This window comes from Sphaeramia orbicularis, chromosome 3, assembly GCF_902148855.1.
Source record: "Sphaeramia orbicularis chromosome 3, fSphaOr1.1, whole genome shotgun sequence".
Classification (NCBI taxonomy): Eukaryota; Metazoa; Chordata; class Actinopteri; order Kurtiformes; family Apogonidae; genus Sphaeramia; species Sphaeramia orbicularis.
Window position 1 is genome coordinate 45035262 of NC_043959.1, and position 15725 is coordinate 45050986.

Below are 15725 nucleotides of genomic sequence, written 5' to 3' on the forward strand. Positions count from 1 at the left end.
CAAAGACTAATAAAAATAATCTTGACCTTAATGTAAACTGAAATAAACAAGGTCTGTACTTGTGCTTGACTATATCCATCAAGGATACACAGCTGCCCCCTAGTGATAACCATTAAGGCTGACATCACTCTGCCTCAGTACAGAAACAGAGTTATAGAAAAGGACAGAAATAAAACAAAAGGCACCAGTTGAGTTGTTTACCACTTTTATTGAAGGAAATGTGTTTCCTTTATTTATCTAAAAAAAGGTTGGATCCACTTTCCCATCACTGGAACATCACAAGGCCAAAGCTGAGCTGTGTGCCAAAATCAGTGACTGAATTAAAAATTTTGTACAGGATCATGGTCAGTCTTTAAAAATAAAAACTGTTAACAAAAATCCACAGAAACACTCAGTTGAGCATACACTATGTTTGTGTGTGTGTGTGTATGTTGGCTTGTAATATACAGATCAAAGGATGTATACTCTGTCAGACACAGAAATGTGGACATGAACATTTACCCATTTTGACCATGTTTACATTCTTACAGGGTTTAGTGTATGTTTATCGAATCCTCTTCTGTTGGCGTGCACGGTAGATGTCATGTATGGGCGGAGCTATAGCTCCTTTGTCGTCTTCCTCATCAGAGTCTGCATTAGGCCTCTTAAGTGACTTGGCAATCGCATGGTTCTCCATGGATCCATTGCCTTCTCCTTGAGCATCAGGTTGTCTACCAGTGATCAGCTCTACAGCAGCATCAATAGCTGAGGAGTGTAGAGAAAATATATCAGTACTTTGGCAAAAATGGGAAACTCCAGACCTATGCAGCTGCAATGGTCAGTATCCAACATGCAGAAAATTCACAAATGAACAGAAACTTAGGGATTCATACTGCTGACAAGAAAGAAACATACTCTCAGGAAGTGTGGATCTCCTGAAAGTTTCCATGAGCTCTTCCACTTGAACAAAGGGACCCTGCAGCAAAAAAAAAAAAAAACAAGATTCTTTGAATCCCATTTCAGAAAAAAGCTGCTCTAAGCTGTCTTTTGTTCATTACTAGTAAGCATGAGCTTGATAGTATTAAAGCCGTGCAACTCACAGTGAAGCACGTAGGTGGAGGGAGCAGCTTCATTAGGACAACAGCAGCTGGAGGGACGGGGAAAACTCCACCAGGGACAGGGTGTAAACCTGGAGCTGTGGGGAAGAACCCAAGAGGACACATCAAAGACAGGCAGGAAGTTTAGAAGAGACAGTGTGACACAAAGAAAGAAAGAGTAGGTGAAAAAATCTATGTACTTCTAAGACATCAGTATGCCTTAAACCTAGAGTTGTGAAAAACCTCTAAGACAGCCAAGGACTACGTACGAGCAAGGTGACGTGGTTGAAAGGGGATCATTTGATTGGTGTCAGGTTTGGGGTACTCAGGTTTACGATCAGCTTCGTCCTTTAGTGCAGGCACAGAAGGCGCCACCACTGTCTCTGGAAGTAAGGCTGCCAGTTTGGCACGGGATACGTCCTACAAACACAGTGTGCACACATTAAGCAGCAGTTAAAGGGAGCAGAAAAGCCTGTTTTTTATTTGCAGTTTCTTTGCAAAGACATGCAGTGAAATGTTATTCCTCAACATTTAAGCTCACCTTGTATCCAAGAGCTTTGAGTTCACTGGTGGAGCAGGGGTATAGGTCCATGAACTTGTATCTATCTACAAGCAAGGCTGTTTCCTTGCCTTCATACTCATCTTTAAAGGCAGTGAATCGTCTGCGCTCTACTTTTAGAATACTGGCCAGGTCTCCTATGTTGCTCTCAAAAGCCAAGAACCGAGCCCAGATTTCACTAAAAAAACAGAAGTCAATAACCTTTGTCAGAGATAATGGTTTCCAAAAAGAAGACAAAAACAAGTCAGTTATTACTTAACATTACCCAGATTTTTCTGGAGACAAGCTTCCTGAGGTGAGGACACGCTCAAACAGAACTCTGGTGTTGTTATCCTCTGGACAGGAAAAAATACGGAAAGTCAAATCCAAGTTTACAAATGTCCACCATCAACCATCTCACTAACAGACCACTGCATCTCAGTATTACACATCATCATTTAGATTAATAGCCAATAAATGGCTTCCTTTTGATTTATGCAAAACCCCTACCATTAAGGTGTGAGAGGTAATCGATGTAGGCAAGTATGTACTCTGGAATGTCACCGTATTTCTTCAAACCAAGCTCAAAAATCTTGAAGGCCACTGATTTGTCCTGTGATAGAAGATGACAACAAAAAAAAAAATCATGGTAAACTTGCAGTTTCATCACTAAATGTATTACACTACTGATCCTGGGTGCCCTTACCTTGCTGCAGTAGTACTCCATCAGTGCTGCAGTGACGTACACATGATGACGTGTCCGTGCATCTTCTCGGGCCTTCTTAAAGATGGTACGACCTGACTTGATGCCCTCTGCTCTCCTGGCAAACTTCATGTACTGGATGTAGACCAATGTGGGATCAATGTCCTCAATTGCCAGTAGTTTATTGTAGATACTGTGGACTTTCTCGTACTTCATGCGACTCTATGGAGACAGAAAAAATGTTAGAAAATATGAAATCTACTGCTTATCGAATGTGTTCAGTAAACTTCTGAATACTCACTTCTTCATAGTCAGCAAACGAGAAGTACAGAAGCATGTTTTTCTTCAATAGTGTCCCGATGGCACGTTCGTAGATGTTAGCTGCTTCATCACTGAACAATTTGGAGTTATTCATGTCCTGAGAGATTGCAAACAAAACAGTTATGGAGTGTTTTGAGCTTATGTTCTCTAAACAGTAGTCAACAGGTTCCAAAGCTTACCCCTTTCTCTGCCAGCAGTTTGCTGGACTGCTCCAGGTACTGTGCGGCTTCATACCATATGTCAGGATGGTGGCCGAGTACCAACAGGCACTGCTCATACGCAAACATCACTACAACACAGAGCAGAACCACCCACACACATCATGGCTTTTGTTATAAGTGTGCAGTATTGTCTGGTCTTTAATGGGGGTCAACACAGCTGAACCATGAATAAGAGGTCAACCTACGCCCTCTAGTGGCTGCAGTCTAACACCATAAAAACCTCATGATGTACAGGGTGGGGAAGCAAAATTTCCAATATTTTGAGGCAGGGATTGAAAGACAGTGTATGACCAATTAGTTTATTGAAAGTCATGAGAATTTATTTGCCACAAGAAAATTGACATCATAGAAAATGTTTTTATTCTATGTGTCCTCCTTCTTTCTCAATAACTGCCTTCACACGCTTCCTGAAACTTGCGCAAGTGTTCCTCAAATATTCGGGTGACAACTTCTCCCATTCTTCTTTAATAGTATCTTCCAGACTTTCTCGTAATAGTTTTGCTCATAGTCATTCTCTTCTTTACATTATAAACAGTCTTTAGGGACACTCCAACTATTTTTGAAATCTCCTTTGGTGTGACGAGTGCATTCAGCAAATCACACACTCTGACGATTGCTTTCCTGATTACTCATATGGGCAAAAGTTTCTGAAAAGGTATGGATAATAGTGTTAGGTATGATTATGACATCAATATATGTTTGGTTTCAAAACAATTGACGTAGTGCCTGCTGAGAAAAAAACAACTAAATGTTCATTGTAAATTTTGCTTCCCCACCCTGTACTTGGTCTTCTAATGGTTCTAGACATGCATAGTGCAATAACTTAAAGGAGTACAAGCATTAAGTGACACAGATGATCATATCCTGAAGCATCCTGATCTCATTCACCTCTCTTTGTGATGAGAGTCTGGTCTTCTGTGCGCAGCGGATTACTTTTTTCCCACTGGATGTACTTCTTCCACATCTCGACTTGCTGAGCTTCCTGAGGGGAGTTTTGAGGTGGTACTGAGGGAGCGTTCCTGTCCAGCCCCTTCATCACAGTCTCATATTCCTAAACACACACACAAGACAACAGCCCGTTTACAGAGAGCATGTCCTTTGTAAAAACAGTACAGAGTTCCATGCTGTTCATACGTTCATGGATAGTTGAGTTTATGTGAGGCCTCACCTTTGCAACTCTCCTGGCGTTCATGTAGTCTCTGCTTCGATCCTCAATCATCTTTTTGGCCAAGTGCACATTGATCCCCTGAGAAGTAGATAAAGAAGTCAGTCTAGCAGTCTGTGTTTTTCTCTTGGGATCTCATATTTAATCTGCTTCATGTGTGCCATGATGGGTGCCTCACCTCTTCATATTTGCTATAATCTCTCCAGAGCTGCTCAATGTTAATCATGGGATTCACACAACCTCGCTGGTATACCCTACGCACTGCGGTGATTCGCTGATTTTCTGCGTAAGAGCCCACAGCCTCACTGGGGAAGCATAAAGCAAAAAAAATTTTAACATTCAGACTTTAATTAATTAGGTTCACATCATCTTACAAATGCATGGAAAAAGCACTTACACTCCTTTGAGGAAGTTGATGTAGTCTACCCAAATCTACAAAAGGAAAGTATATTTAAGTAACAATCAGCAGAGCTACAAACATGCATTGGTACAATTAAATAGATGTTAACACTATGTACCTGATAAGACATAATTTCCATTCCAATCTTATCCAGAGCAAAGTCATAGGCCTGGGCCATCTTCTCTCTAAAAAAAAAACAAAAAAAAACATGCCAATTAGAAACAAATGTAAATTTTATTAGACAGAAACATGCTGCAACATAACTAAGCTGCATTTTTTCTTACTTGTAGCTGGGCAGCTTTCCTTTGGTCTCTCGAACATAAGAGAGGTAGCATTTCCACAGGTCAATGTGCAAGACTTTCATTAGGCATCTCTGAAACAACTACAGCAGAAACAGCAGGAAAAAGTTTAAGAATGTTCTGAAACCAAAGATAAACATATTAATGAATTTTGAAGTATTCAATAAGTCAACTATCTATAATGAATACCTGTGCTCAAACTGACATGTGTTACACGACAGGATTATTACATGTAATAAGTAAAAATTCAAACCAGTTTGCCCATTTTAGAACTGGTGGAGGTTCATAATGCAGCTCAATAGTTGCACAGTATCCTTCTTTTAGCCACTTGTTGGTAAAACTCATGTTCAGAAGAAAAAAAAAAAAAAAAAAATCTAGGCTCCATCATGATAAAATCAATAGATGTTTATATGATAATCTGCAAAATTAGTGGATTGTCTGGTGGATACATCTGGCTTAAAGTATCATGTTAAATCTGAGCAAATACTACCCTTATCTAAACCTGTGATTAATTTGGCCAACTGAATAGATTACATAAGACTGCAAATCATAGATTCAAAGCTGACGAACATGGAAAAAATAATTCATCTTTCACTGAAATACCTCATGTCAATCCTGATAAAAATCAACAGCTACCCTACTACAGCACAGGGAGCTTTTTGAATAATACTAATACACACTAACATGTACTCATTGTTAATGTGAGAGTGGTGGACACTTACCTTTTCTACCTTGTCATAGTTTTTAGCCTTGATCTGCAAATAAGAGTGTACATGCAATGTTAAATCAACAGTCTCTTCTACTCATGACTTATAGGAAACATGCGTTCATGCAAATCACACGTTTCTCTCACACACATACAAGCACACAGAACCATGGGGATCAACAAAGTGAAATTCACACAAGAATGACAACTAACGTTAAAACAAAGGGGTTTATTGTTGTTTTTGTTGATTGCGCCACATACTCTCATAAACACCAGTGACCATGAATTACAGAAAAATTCCTGCGTCTGCCATGAATAACTGTGGGCAGCAACAATTCACATTTTTCTTGCTGCAAAGGAGTGAACTAACTAATATCATCATTCTCTGGTACTGTTTTTTTTTAAGACAAATATCACTGAAGCATTGTAAAAATACCCACTGGCTGGATTAATCAGACTTTGGGAAATAAACGTTAGGATGAAGCAATACACAAACAATAAAAAGTATTATTATTGCAAGTACAGGTCTGCTAGTTTACAGAATATCAGAATGTATGATCAACAGAGGTCTTTGTAAATTGCTGTCACAGTAACTTAGTGAACAGAAGTTACAATAAAAAGTACATTTATCTCACTGACCTACACTCATGTACCGACATATCATAACCATAGTAGCAATATAAGCTTAAGATCATTAAATACACTTCATAAACAAAGCACTACATTGAAAGTCCAATAGTGTAAGGTTATTCAAGTCATAGTGGAAAAAAAAAAAAATTACTTGAGACAACTGACACACTGAACCTCTAGAAAATTAAAGTTTTCCTGGAAACAATTTACTAGAGCAAGATCTTTACAAAATGGTAAACTCAGCAGTTTAACCACCCGCTGCAGTTAACAGTGCCTTCAGGGTAGCTTCCCTTAAAATGACTGACCTATTTAAAAGTTGCTGAACCCAAGCAGTGCAACAGCACAGCGTTAAGATTTCACCATTAAAATAAAAGGGAAGCCAATTAAAGGCAGACAGACATAAAAAGAGTGGAGACTGGGTTAAATGTCTGATTAAATGTTTATTTTTGATCAAGAACTAAACACCTTGCTATGAGATAATGCCTCTGAAATACTATTAAAATATGCAAAATTTGATTTACTGAAAGGATTGTTTGTGTTGTGAGATTATACAGAGGGTGTTACTAATTGCGTGTTCACAAAGCATCCCTAAATGGATTGTAATGTAATAAAACAATCACACAAAAATAACTGGGATTAGTCGTCAGGAATCCTAGCTCAGCGTTTCCATCACCTGATGAACCCTAAAATTAATCCATTATATAATGGGCATGAGTTCAACTGCTGCAGTGATTAAAAAATAATTAGATGAATCAGTTGAAATGGCGACACAAATTTATCGTTTTAATCTAATCAAAATGACTGAAAAGTAAAGCAAGAAAACGTATGTTCTAAAAAGCCTATTGGACAGAATAGTTCAAAAACATTTAAATAAATAAATAATTTAAAAAAAAAAAATTTACACCACCCTGCAAAGACAGTCAACTCATGGCACAATTCAAAGAATGCTGAGATGAACTGTTTGAAAATGTATCTAGGTAGCTCAGTTTCATTAAATGGAACAGGTTACTGTGTTCTGGTTTTCTTGGGTCATTTACACCATATATCCACTTTTTTTTCAGTGAGAATGTAGTACTTATTTAGTCTCTGAACATAAACAAAATGTGAGGATGGTAGGGAGTCTTTTTTTTTTTTTTTTAAATCCATGTATGTTCTGCCCACTATCCCTCAGATAAAAGTGTTTTAGTGTGTGCAATATGTAAAGTAATATTGAGGTGGATTCTCAAACACTAGGCCTTGTATGACATGAACACTAAAACTTATGTCCATGTAAAATCTCTAAAACAAAGATGTGCTGTCCTTGATACATTCCTTGATTAAAAAAAAAAAGTCTACAGGATGTACATTTTCACCTAAAGATGTAATCTTATGTTATTCCAACTTTGTGGTGAATATCAAATGAGCTGGTATTGACATCTAACTGAAAAAAGGAGCAAAAGAAGAACTTACTACCATTTTACACTTACCAAATTAAGGTGGTGTCTAAACCACGAACAAGTAAAAAAAAAATCAACTAAAACAGAGCAGTGGGAAGTATACTTTTTAATGTCTCACAAAATTTACCAAAAACATAAATAAATAAAACAAAGACCACATGGGCCACAGGGTCAATTGTGAACTCTCTCCATGCAGATATGACAAACCAGCATCTCAGGCTTTGTCTAAATTGCAGGTTAACATCAACTGAATAAAGATAATCAATAGATGAAACTAATTTTGAGAGGTTAAAGGTTACTTTAAAGGTTTGGCCTATTTGCAATAATACTGTTTGTCTTTGCATACTTATCCTTTTTATTTCTAGGACACTAAAATTTCTTTGATGGGAAGATTATAGATTAAAAGAGAAAACTGTGATACTAGAAGTCTGCATTAAGTTGCAACTAATTTCACATTTGACACACTGAAACTAAACATATCTATCCTGTCCTACCTCTCAGTGCTAATATCTAACCATTAATATCAGTAGTCCATCACAGACTGGGCATATTTAGTATGAAAATCCTAAATTGCATCCGCAGAATAAATTCTTTGCATGGCAAAACTGCATTACTGCTCAACTAGTTCAAAGTAGTAAAACCCACACCTACAGGTATTTACCAGCCAGGCATATGGAGTTACAGTCATACAGATGTTTCAAACTGCTTCAGTTCAATTTCACCCTTTGGTTTAATTTTTTTTGTTTTACCCTTCCACTCACAGCTACACTAATCATTCTGCTCTAACCATTGTCCAGGGGGTTACTAGATTAGTACTTGGAATATTGATATTGGCACAAGTACAGTTAGTGCCATTTGTAGTAGATTTTTTTTAATGGGCTGACTGAGTAGCCTAGTCCATCTGGAAAAGGCACTCTGGTGATTCTTTTACAATAGATGTTTGACACTTGGTTTCCTAAACTGAAGGAATGGGGGGTGGGGTGGGGGTGAAAGGGCATTTAACTAAAAAAAAAAAAAAAAAAAAAAAGATAACTACAACTGCAAGTAAGAGCCACTGATTTGCTTAATCGTGGATCATGTTTTCAGAACTAAACACTCCACATATTACCTAAAGCCAAAGTTTGACACTTAATAAAAGGGAGCAGATGCTGTGCAACTTTGTGCACAGCTCTATGCTCAATACTAAAAGTGGTAACTGTCTGCAGAGGTGTAGGGCATCTGAACATGCACAACACAGTTAGCAAAAATAATGTGCAAGGGACACTGGCTGATTCTATTAGTGACTGAAACACAACAAAAATATCTAGGTCAAATGAATCATTGGTCATATTTTTCTTCTTCTGCAGGAGAGGAGAGGAATGTCTCAAGGAAAGAATGGGCCACACACAGTATTGGTTTATCAAGTTACCCAAAAGAAATGACACAGGAGGCAATAAATTGACACGACAAGTGAATAAAAGGCTAATGCACTCCAATACCATTAAAATTGTTTTAATACTGTTGCAGACCAGACATGCAACAAATGCACTTTTACCCCATTTAAATATGGCGCAGAGTATGTACTTTTAAATTCTGGGAACATAAGCAGACTTTTCTGGAAAAGAAAGAGCTAATTTCCCTTTGGTTTGTGTTTAAAGGCACAATTCTTGATGAGCCTAGCTAGAGCCCGACACTTTTAAATGTTTACCACTGTTGGCATCTGGTATCCCATGTTCGGTGTAAGTTCTTCACCCTGTAGGACTTACAAATCCCTTGGAAAGTAGCCAAGCCCTTTGTTTTAAATTATAGATTAACATGATGAAAACAACTTTTGAACAGTGTGACTTAATAAAACAGCCAGGCTTATTGGTTCAAAACAAAAGAATTGTGACTTTAAACATCATGGAGTGAAAAACAGTTTGTTTGTGTGAAAATCACAATGTTGATCATGTTAGAAAAAATCCCAGCCATGCACACTTAAGAAAAGAAAAAAGTTATTAACCTCAGCTTCAATGAATAGTTTCCAGAATCTGCCCGAACTTGGAAACTGTGTGACAAGTCGCTCATATGTCTTCCGAGCTTTATCTATTGGTTGGTTCTAAAGGAGGAGAGTGAATTTACATTGCAAACTAGTAAACAGATTTAAAAGGCAGTCATATAGGAAAAAAAAGACGTAATGGATTATACTTTAACATTCTATAACCCCATCCCCCTTTTAAACCCACCCTTAAACCCAATTTGCTTAACCCCAGGAATGCAACTCTGTGTCACTAAACCTGTGCTTCACGAATCAGAATGCTCCATGCGTCAAGGTCATATGGGTTTTCTTCCAACTTCTTCTCTGCCTTCTTCACCTTCTCCGGAATATACTCTGTCGCTGCCTGCAAGACAAAACAATCCAACAACAACATGTTTATGGTGATGAACAGTTATGCAGCCTTACAAAATATCAACACCCTCTGTGGTGGGCGACTGTCGATTTCCAATGGCCGCAGCCAAAGAGGGCCTGTAGAATGTGATCTTAAATGCAGCCCTATACTTGGAAGAGGGAAATAATTCATGGATTCTTCTATTCCTGGCTGCACTCCTGCGGTATGCGGTACAACGAGATAGGCTCTGACATGTAGCTTAAAATAGACAAAAACACGTATATATTTCACTCGCTAGTTTGCAACTGGCTGCTTCCATTGACAAGCACCCAGAAGCATTAACACAGTTACAGTTGAAGACTGGCTAATTCGATATTTACACAGTAATTTAGAGTAAGGACATACTAAGTAGGCTCACCGCGTCAGTGTAGCAAAGGTAACGTTAGCTAGGCCAATGTGGTGCGCGACGAGCTAAAATTAGCTACAGCTTTGATGAAGAACAGCCTCGACAAGAAAAGCAGCGAAACACTAGCTGGAAATGACTACTACATTTCGCAACATTATCACATCCTCTCCTGCAACGTTCGCTGAAAACATTACCAGAGACTGCGAATTCTTTACAGTGCTAGTTTTGTGCAACGTTAGCTTGCCCCTCAGTATGTAGTGGTTGTAACTACCTGGTCGGCTGCTCCGTCGGTAGACATGGCTGGAAGAGTAATGTAGGTTAGCAATGTAATATTAATTGAACAAACGCTCAAATATAACGTGATGGCAATGTTTTACAACGACTAAGTCTTCGGCATAGCTTCAAAAGAGGTCGATCACATTGCCCAGAGGCAACTAACGTTAGCTACTCAATGGCTGGCCGACTTCTCAAAATGGCGTGAAGTTAGTGTTCCGTTCCGCCAGAGCAACAACAATAATACTTCCGGTTAGGCTCCTTCATAATAAACCCCCCACTCAACATGAATCCTAATTACGGTTCCGGTTATGACCCTTTAAAATAAAACTTTCTTGCATTTGTGATGGTTCTACTTGTATTTATTTTTTATTTTATTAAGTGCAAATATGTAATTCAGTGTTACTTAAAAAAGTAATAATTACAATCCAATATATCATTGAAGACACATTCTCACAAATTATGTTTCAATATTAAGTCCAAAGAAGCATTCATTTGCGGTAGGTTTAGGTAAGTTAATGTTAGCTTCTCAGAAAGGTGGCTGAACTAATTTAATGGTTATTACGTTTTTCCTTCTGGTTATTTTAGCACTTTGAATTCTTAAGGCCTGCGCACACTTGTTTTATAGCCAAGACTGAAATCACACATCTGACCAGCGGGAGGAGACAAATAATCACAAGCACTAGCATGTGCCTGTTTATATGTTTATATGGAGAGACCGAGACAGACCCAAGCAGAAGATCACAGAACTGTTATCTGTTATATGATTACAATTTAACCGCAGTCTTCTTCTGTTCTTGCTTTTCTTTATAACAACAACAACTACAGCAGCAACAACAACATTAATATCATAGATCAAGACATTATTGTGTTTCATTGTCTTCTACATACTGTTATGACGTTTTAAATATTAATTGTGTATAGAGTTAAAGCTAAGGAAATTGATTACAGGATGAGACTGGGAGGGACTTTTTTTTCAGAAAACATCCTTATGTCCCCCATGAGGAGAAGAAAGAAAAACAGAGCAGAACCAAACATGTATCCTCCCATCTGTCCTTTAACCCTCCACAGCTGTGCTTACTCATGGTGCAGCAGGTTGGAGGTGTTTCTACCTGCTCTCCAGCTGACAAAGCCTGCAGTTTGTTGTCTGTAATTGAGGTTGGGGGCTGCTAGTGGCTGTGAAAGACAAATGCCCTTTGGTGGATTAGATTACAGCTGGTTCTTTCAGACAAGGGAAGGATTATGAGCAGCTTTCTTTGTCAGCTGGGTGCCTTCCGACTGTCTGGGCAGTAGACCAGCCTCCCCCTACTAATTTCCTGAACAACAGACGGCTGTTGATGCTGTCATTAGAGACAAAAGAAGACAAGAGAAAGAAATGAATTTTACTGGTGACAGATACTTGTGCTGACTTGATGTTGTAGGTCTCCAAATGAAATGAAATGTTTTTTTGTTTTTTTTTTAAGTTTGCATAACCCTTCTAAGTTATCAGCACTATTTTCTAAAACAAAATTGGCCCATACTTCTAAGTCATTAAATTACCTTTAAGCCTCTCAACTCTACATTCAGATCCAAACATCTTCCACAGTATTCTGTACTTTCAAACTTCAAGGAAGTAAATAGTAAACAGATGTACACTCAACAATACATTAATTGAGTGATTTACAACTCTTTATGATCTTTCTTTACACCAGTCTAAAGTTTTCTACAAACTGCCACAGAGATCAAATGTGGCAAATCTTACACATTTTTAATAAATATTAATTTGAAAACAAATAGAAGACAAAAGTGCTGGTCAGCTGATGTTTTCAGTGTATATGATAAAGTGTTATTATACATGCATATTGGTTTATGTACATTTACAGATAGATTCATAAATCTCCCACTAGAAAAAAACCCTGTAAAGTGAATACACTGCAATGTTCAGACAGTGTTTTGAAGAAGATCTGGTAGCTCTGAGGCAAACATTCCTTTTGAATAAATCCCATTCTCTCATTAATTCTCAGAATTTCACATTTCTGTCCAGGACTGTATCTTCAAAGTTACAGCCAACCAGCATTTTTGACTTAATTTTTCTTCCTCAGTGTCTCAAATTTGGTAAAATTGAACTACTTTTATTCCAGAGGCATTTTACTTGTAGACCATGTGCCCTATCCTTTTATATCAACACAATATGACATGTTTCTTGTGTTCACTCAAACTACATTTATTTTGACTTCATGTGAAATGGATAAAAAAAAAAAACATGTGAATGTAAATAGGAAACAAACTAAATCACTCATTAACAGCTCAGTTATATATTTTTAATTCTTCTCATCTTTTTTAATCACATTGTTTTCAGTCCTTAGGCAAATTCACAAAATGTTTAAGATTACAGGTCTTGGCTGATATATTTAAAACAGTCTTCACATTACATATTTCTGATAAACTGAATGAAATCCTCGTTTGTCCAACCCTTTGAGAATGCGTTATCCCACTGATCGATTAGTCAGGTCTGGCCTATGCCGTCAGTTCACAAACATTTGCTCACAGTTGCTAGAGAAAAGAGACATGTTAGAGGCTGGCAGGGCCGCGGAGCCACACATCTAGACGGGGTAACGGGCACCCTTTCAGAGATGGGCTGCTTTGCCCTAAAGGGAAGGAGACGAATTTGAACAGTGTAGCTACAACTTGGGCTCGGTGTGGTGTGTCTGGACGCTCAAATGCCGGAGTTATTTAATGTTTAAAATGTGGGAGATGGTGGCGTTACCGAGAGCGAGCTCTCCCTTCCTGTCGTCTAGGACAAGATGGCAGCAATGCAGGCGAACTGTACATGGTATGGATTTATAAGTCCATAACATGTTCAGAGAAGCCCTGGATTATACTTATAGTGACTCTATGTGAAGGTAAGTGGGGGAGTGACGGCTGCCAACAGTGCTATATGTTTATGTTTATCTTACCCCTGTAAACCATAGTTTAGCTGTGACGTAATACAAAGTCATAACTTAGCTAACTATAAACTTAACGTTAGCTAGAAAGCTTTGGCGTTTTAAAATGCTCATAATACTGATTCTGTCATTTTCCATTTAGTTTTCTATTTACTTCGCTAGTTATGTCTGCAGCCACTATGACTATTTAAGCAATGGTGAATTACTTTCGTCTTTATGCCCAACCGCGATAGCGATGACTATGGGGGTAATAATTAACGTGAGTGCACTGGACACGGTAATGTTTATTTCTGTGTTGTCAGGGCGACCCGAAACTAACACCACCTTTCGTTTTAACTACCTGTGATATGTAACTACTTGATGAACATAACAACCAGATATTTTTTTATTCGAAATAAGCCATAAACACCGATCCATCTGTGTGGTGAGTGGGATTGTTTTTTTTGGTTTTTTTTTTAGCTAGCTTTGGCTAACATCTGGCTTGGTTCATGACTCAACGCTGCTTTAACCAGAAAAATAATGTTATATCATAGCCTGTAATTTGATGTGCGTGACAATAGCTAGTTACAAAAATAAATAAATAAAATAGGTCCTTATTTATAAATGTAAAACTTTACATTACTAGATACTAGAAGATTTCGAGTAATATCGCCTTAATAAACTAGCTGTACTCGGACTTTTTTCTGACGCATACAGTAATACGTTTTTTACTATTTTTGTTACGATTTGTAATTGTTATTATCCTGTAAAAGTAAACGGATTAATAGCAGCCTGTGGCTAATTGGTAGGTTGTTTTCATTAGTGTCTGTCGGTTTCAACCATACATTTACATATGCTAGGTAGAAATGGTAGTACATCAAACTGTCCCCCTAAAAATGATTATGCATAGCGCAGACATAAAGATGTGAAATGTGAGCATGTTGTTTTTCTTCCTTGACTTCATTTATTTTGTCCAACTTAATCACATAAATTTCACATTGAATGACAGAGTAGATATGTTATTACTGTGGTTATTACTGAGATTATAAAGCATGACAAGTTCAAAAATGATTGTGCATAATGCAGACATAAAGATGTGAAATGTGAGCATGTTGTTTTTCTTACTTGACGTCATTTATTTTGTCCAACTTAATCACATAAATTTCACATAGGAGACAGAGTAGATATGTTATTACTGTGGTTATTACTGAGATTATAAAGCATGACAAGTTCTCTCGGTTACATGTAAATGAAAAAGTCCAGGGTTAATATTTGAACTCCTGCCTGAGGGTTTTGGAAACTCCAGCGTCTACAGAAATCCAGGCAGCCTGTCTTGTTGTGGGCTCATTTGTTTGCTCTCAGCTATGAATAGAAGAAGGGAAACTTGCTTTGTAATTTCTAGTTTCACCAATGTAGGCTTTGCATGTAGAATGGTGAAATCCTACGGAGTAATTTAAAAGTCACTTTCTTAGACACCTTCATGAGTACTTTGCACCACAGTGCTGCTATCTTTGTGTAAATCCTCTTCCTGTAGACCCTCTTCTCTAGTATCCATGTGTTGTTTTCCTCCTGTCATCACTTGCAGTGGCATAATTGTGGGTGATAATGACCAGTGACCAAGAGTGGGCGAAGAAAGTCAGCACAGCGGATAGTAAATACATGTGTAAATAGTGTTTTCCTCTCAAAATATTGGAATTAGAGGGTGCTGTTGGTGTGCAGTCGGACTTAGGAATGTGTTGTCATGTGATGCCACGCCACACCGATCTACTATACCACGGACAGCTGGTTACATGTTTTGCATTGTGGTTAACTTAAAGATTGGTTCTGAATGATCTCATCTCAAGATACGTGTACAGACTTGAGACAGAAAACAAAGTCAGAATGTCTAAGAGCTTCCAGTTAGAGTGCAGTGACTAATAAATGTTATGCACTAAACCTGAATGAATCTCAAAAGTGATAGGTGCAAAATGTCCACTATACCAACACTAATCATCTGTTCTAGTGCAGATTACGTAATCACCTATATGCATCCAGTAATCTAGTCAGAGCCCTTGGTTTTAATAACACTATAGATGGGTTTGTTAAGTAGCCACTGTGAAAAAGCCTGTTTTGTGCTTTGTCTGTTACACTGTATTTATAGCGAGTTTAATAATAAATGTCACTGTTGGTGCATGTATGATCCATGCACAGTGCTATATGGGCTTTGAGGGTGTGGACCATTCCAGTATCTGTGACTTAAGTAACGGATTCATATTTGTTTTTTGATAGAATTGTACTTTTCAGGAATCTGAACTTGTGGT

The 15725-nt window shown here is 37.9% G+C and overlaps 2 protein-coding genes across 3 annotated transcripts in view; one reads left to right on the forward strand and one right to left on the reverse strand.

Annotated features, from left to right (window-relative positions):
* Window positions 1–188: 188 nt before the first annotated feature.
* Window positions 189–10744, reverse strand: cstf3 (cleavage stimulation factor, 3' pre-RNA, subunit 3). Its single transcript, XM_030123967.1, has 20 exons — window positions 10521–10744; window positions 9751–9855; window positions 9477–9572; window positions 5446–5478; window positions 4709–4806; window positions 4543–4609; window positions 4422–4456; window positions 4203–4329; window positions 4028–4105; window positions 3748–3910; window positions 2818–2927; window positions 2619–2735; window positions 2321–2539; window positions 2125–2227; window positions 1901–1970; window positions 1618–1813; window positions 1346–1496; window positions 1080–1174; window positions 895–955; window positions 189–744 (listed from the first exon to the last, which is right to left on the reverse strand). Exons 1-20 carry the CDS (start codon window positions 10545–10547, stop codon window positions 545–547), a joined length of 2151 nt encoding a protein of 716 aa, XP_029979827.1. The 5' UTR covers window positions 10548–10744; the 3' UTR covers window positions 189–544.
* Window positions 10745–13052: 2308 nt separating this feature from the next.
* hipk3b (homeodomain interacting protein kinase 3b) overlaps window positions 13053–15725 on the forward strand; it is a 36932-nt gene continuing 34259 nt past the window's right edge. For both annotated transcript variants that reach the window (XM_030160975.1, XM_030160983.1), the window contains exon 1: window positions 13053–13404. In XM_030160975.1, the coding sequence (XP_030016835.1) occupies window positions 13332–13404 (73 nt within the window). In that variant the 5' untranslated portion in view covers window positions 13053–13331. The remainder of the gene's footprint in view (window positions 13405–15725) is intronic.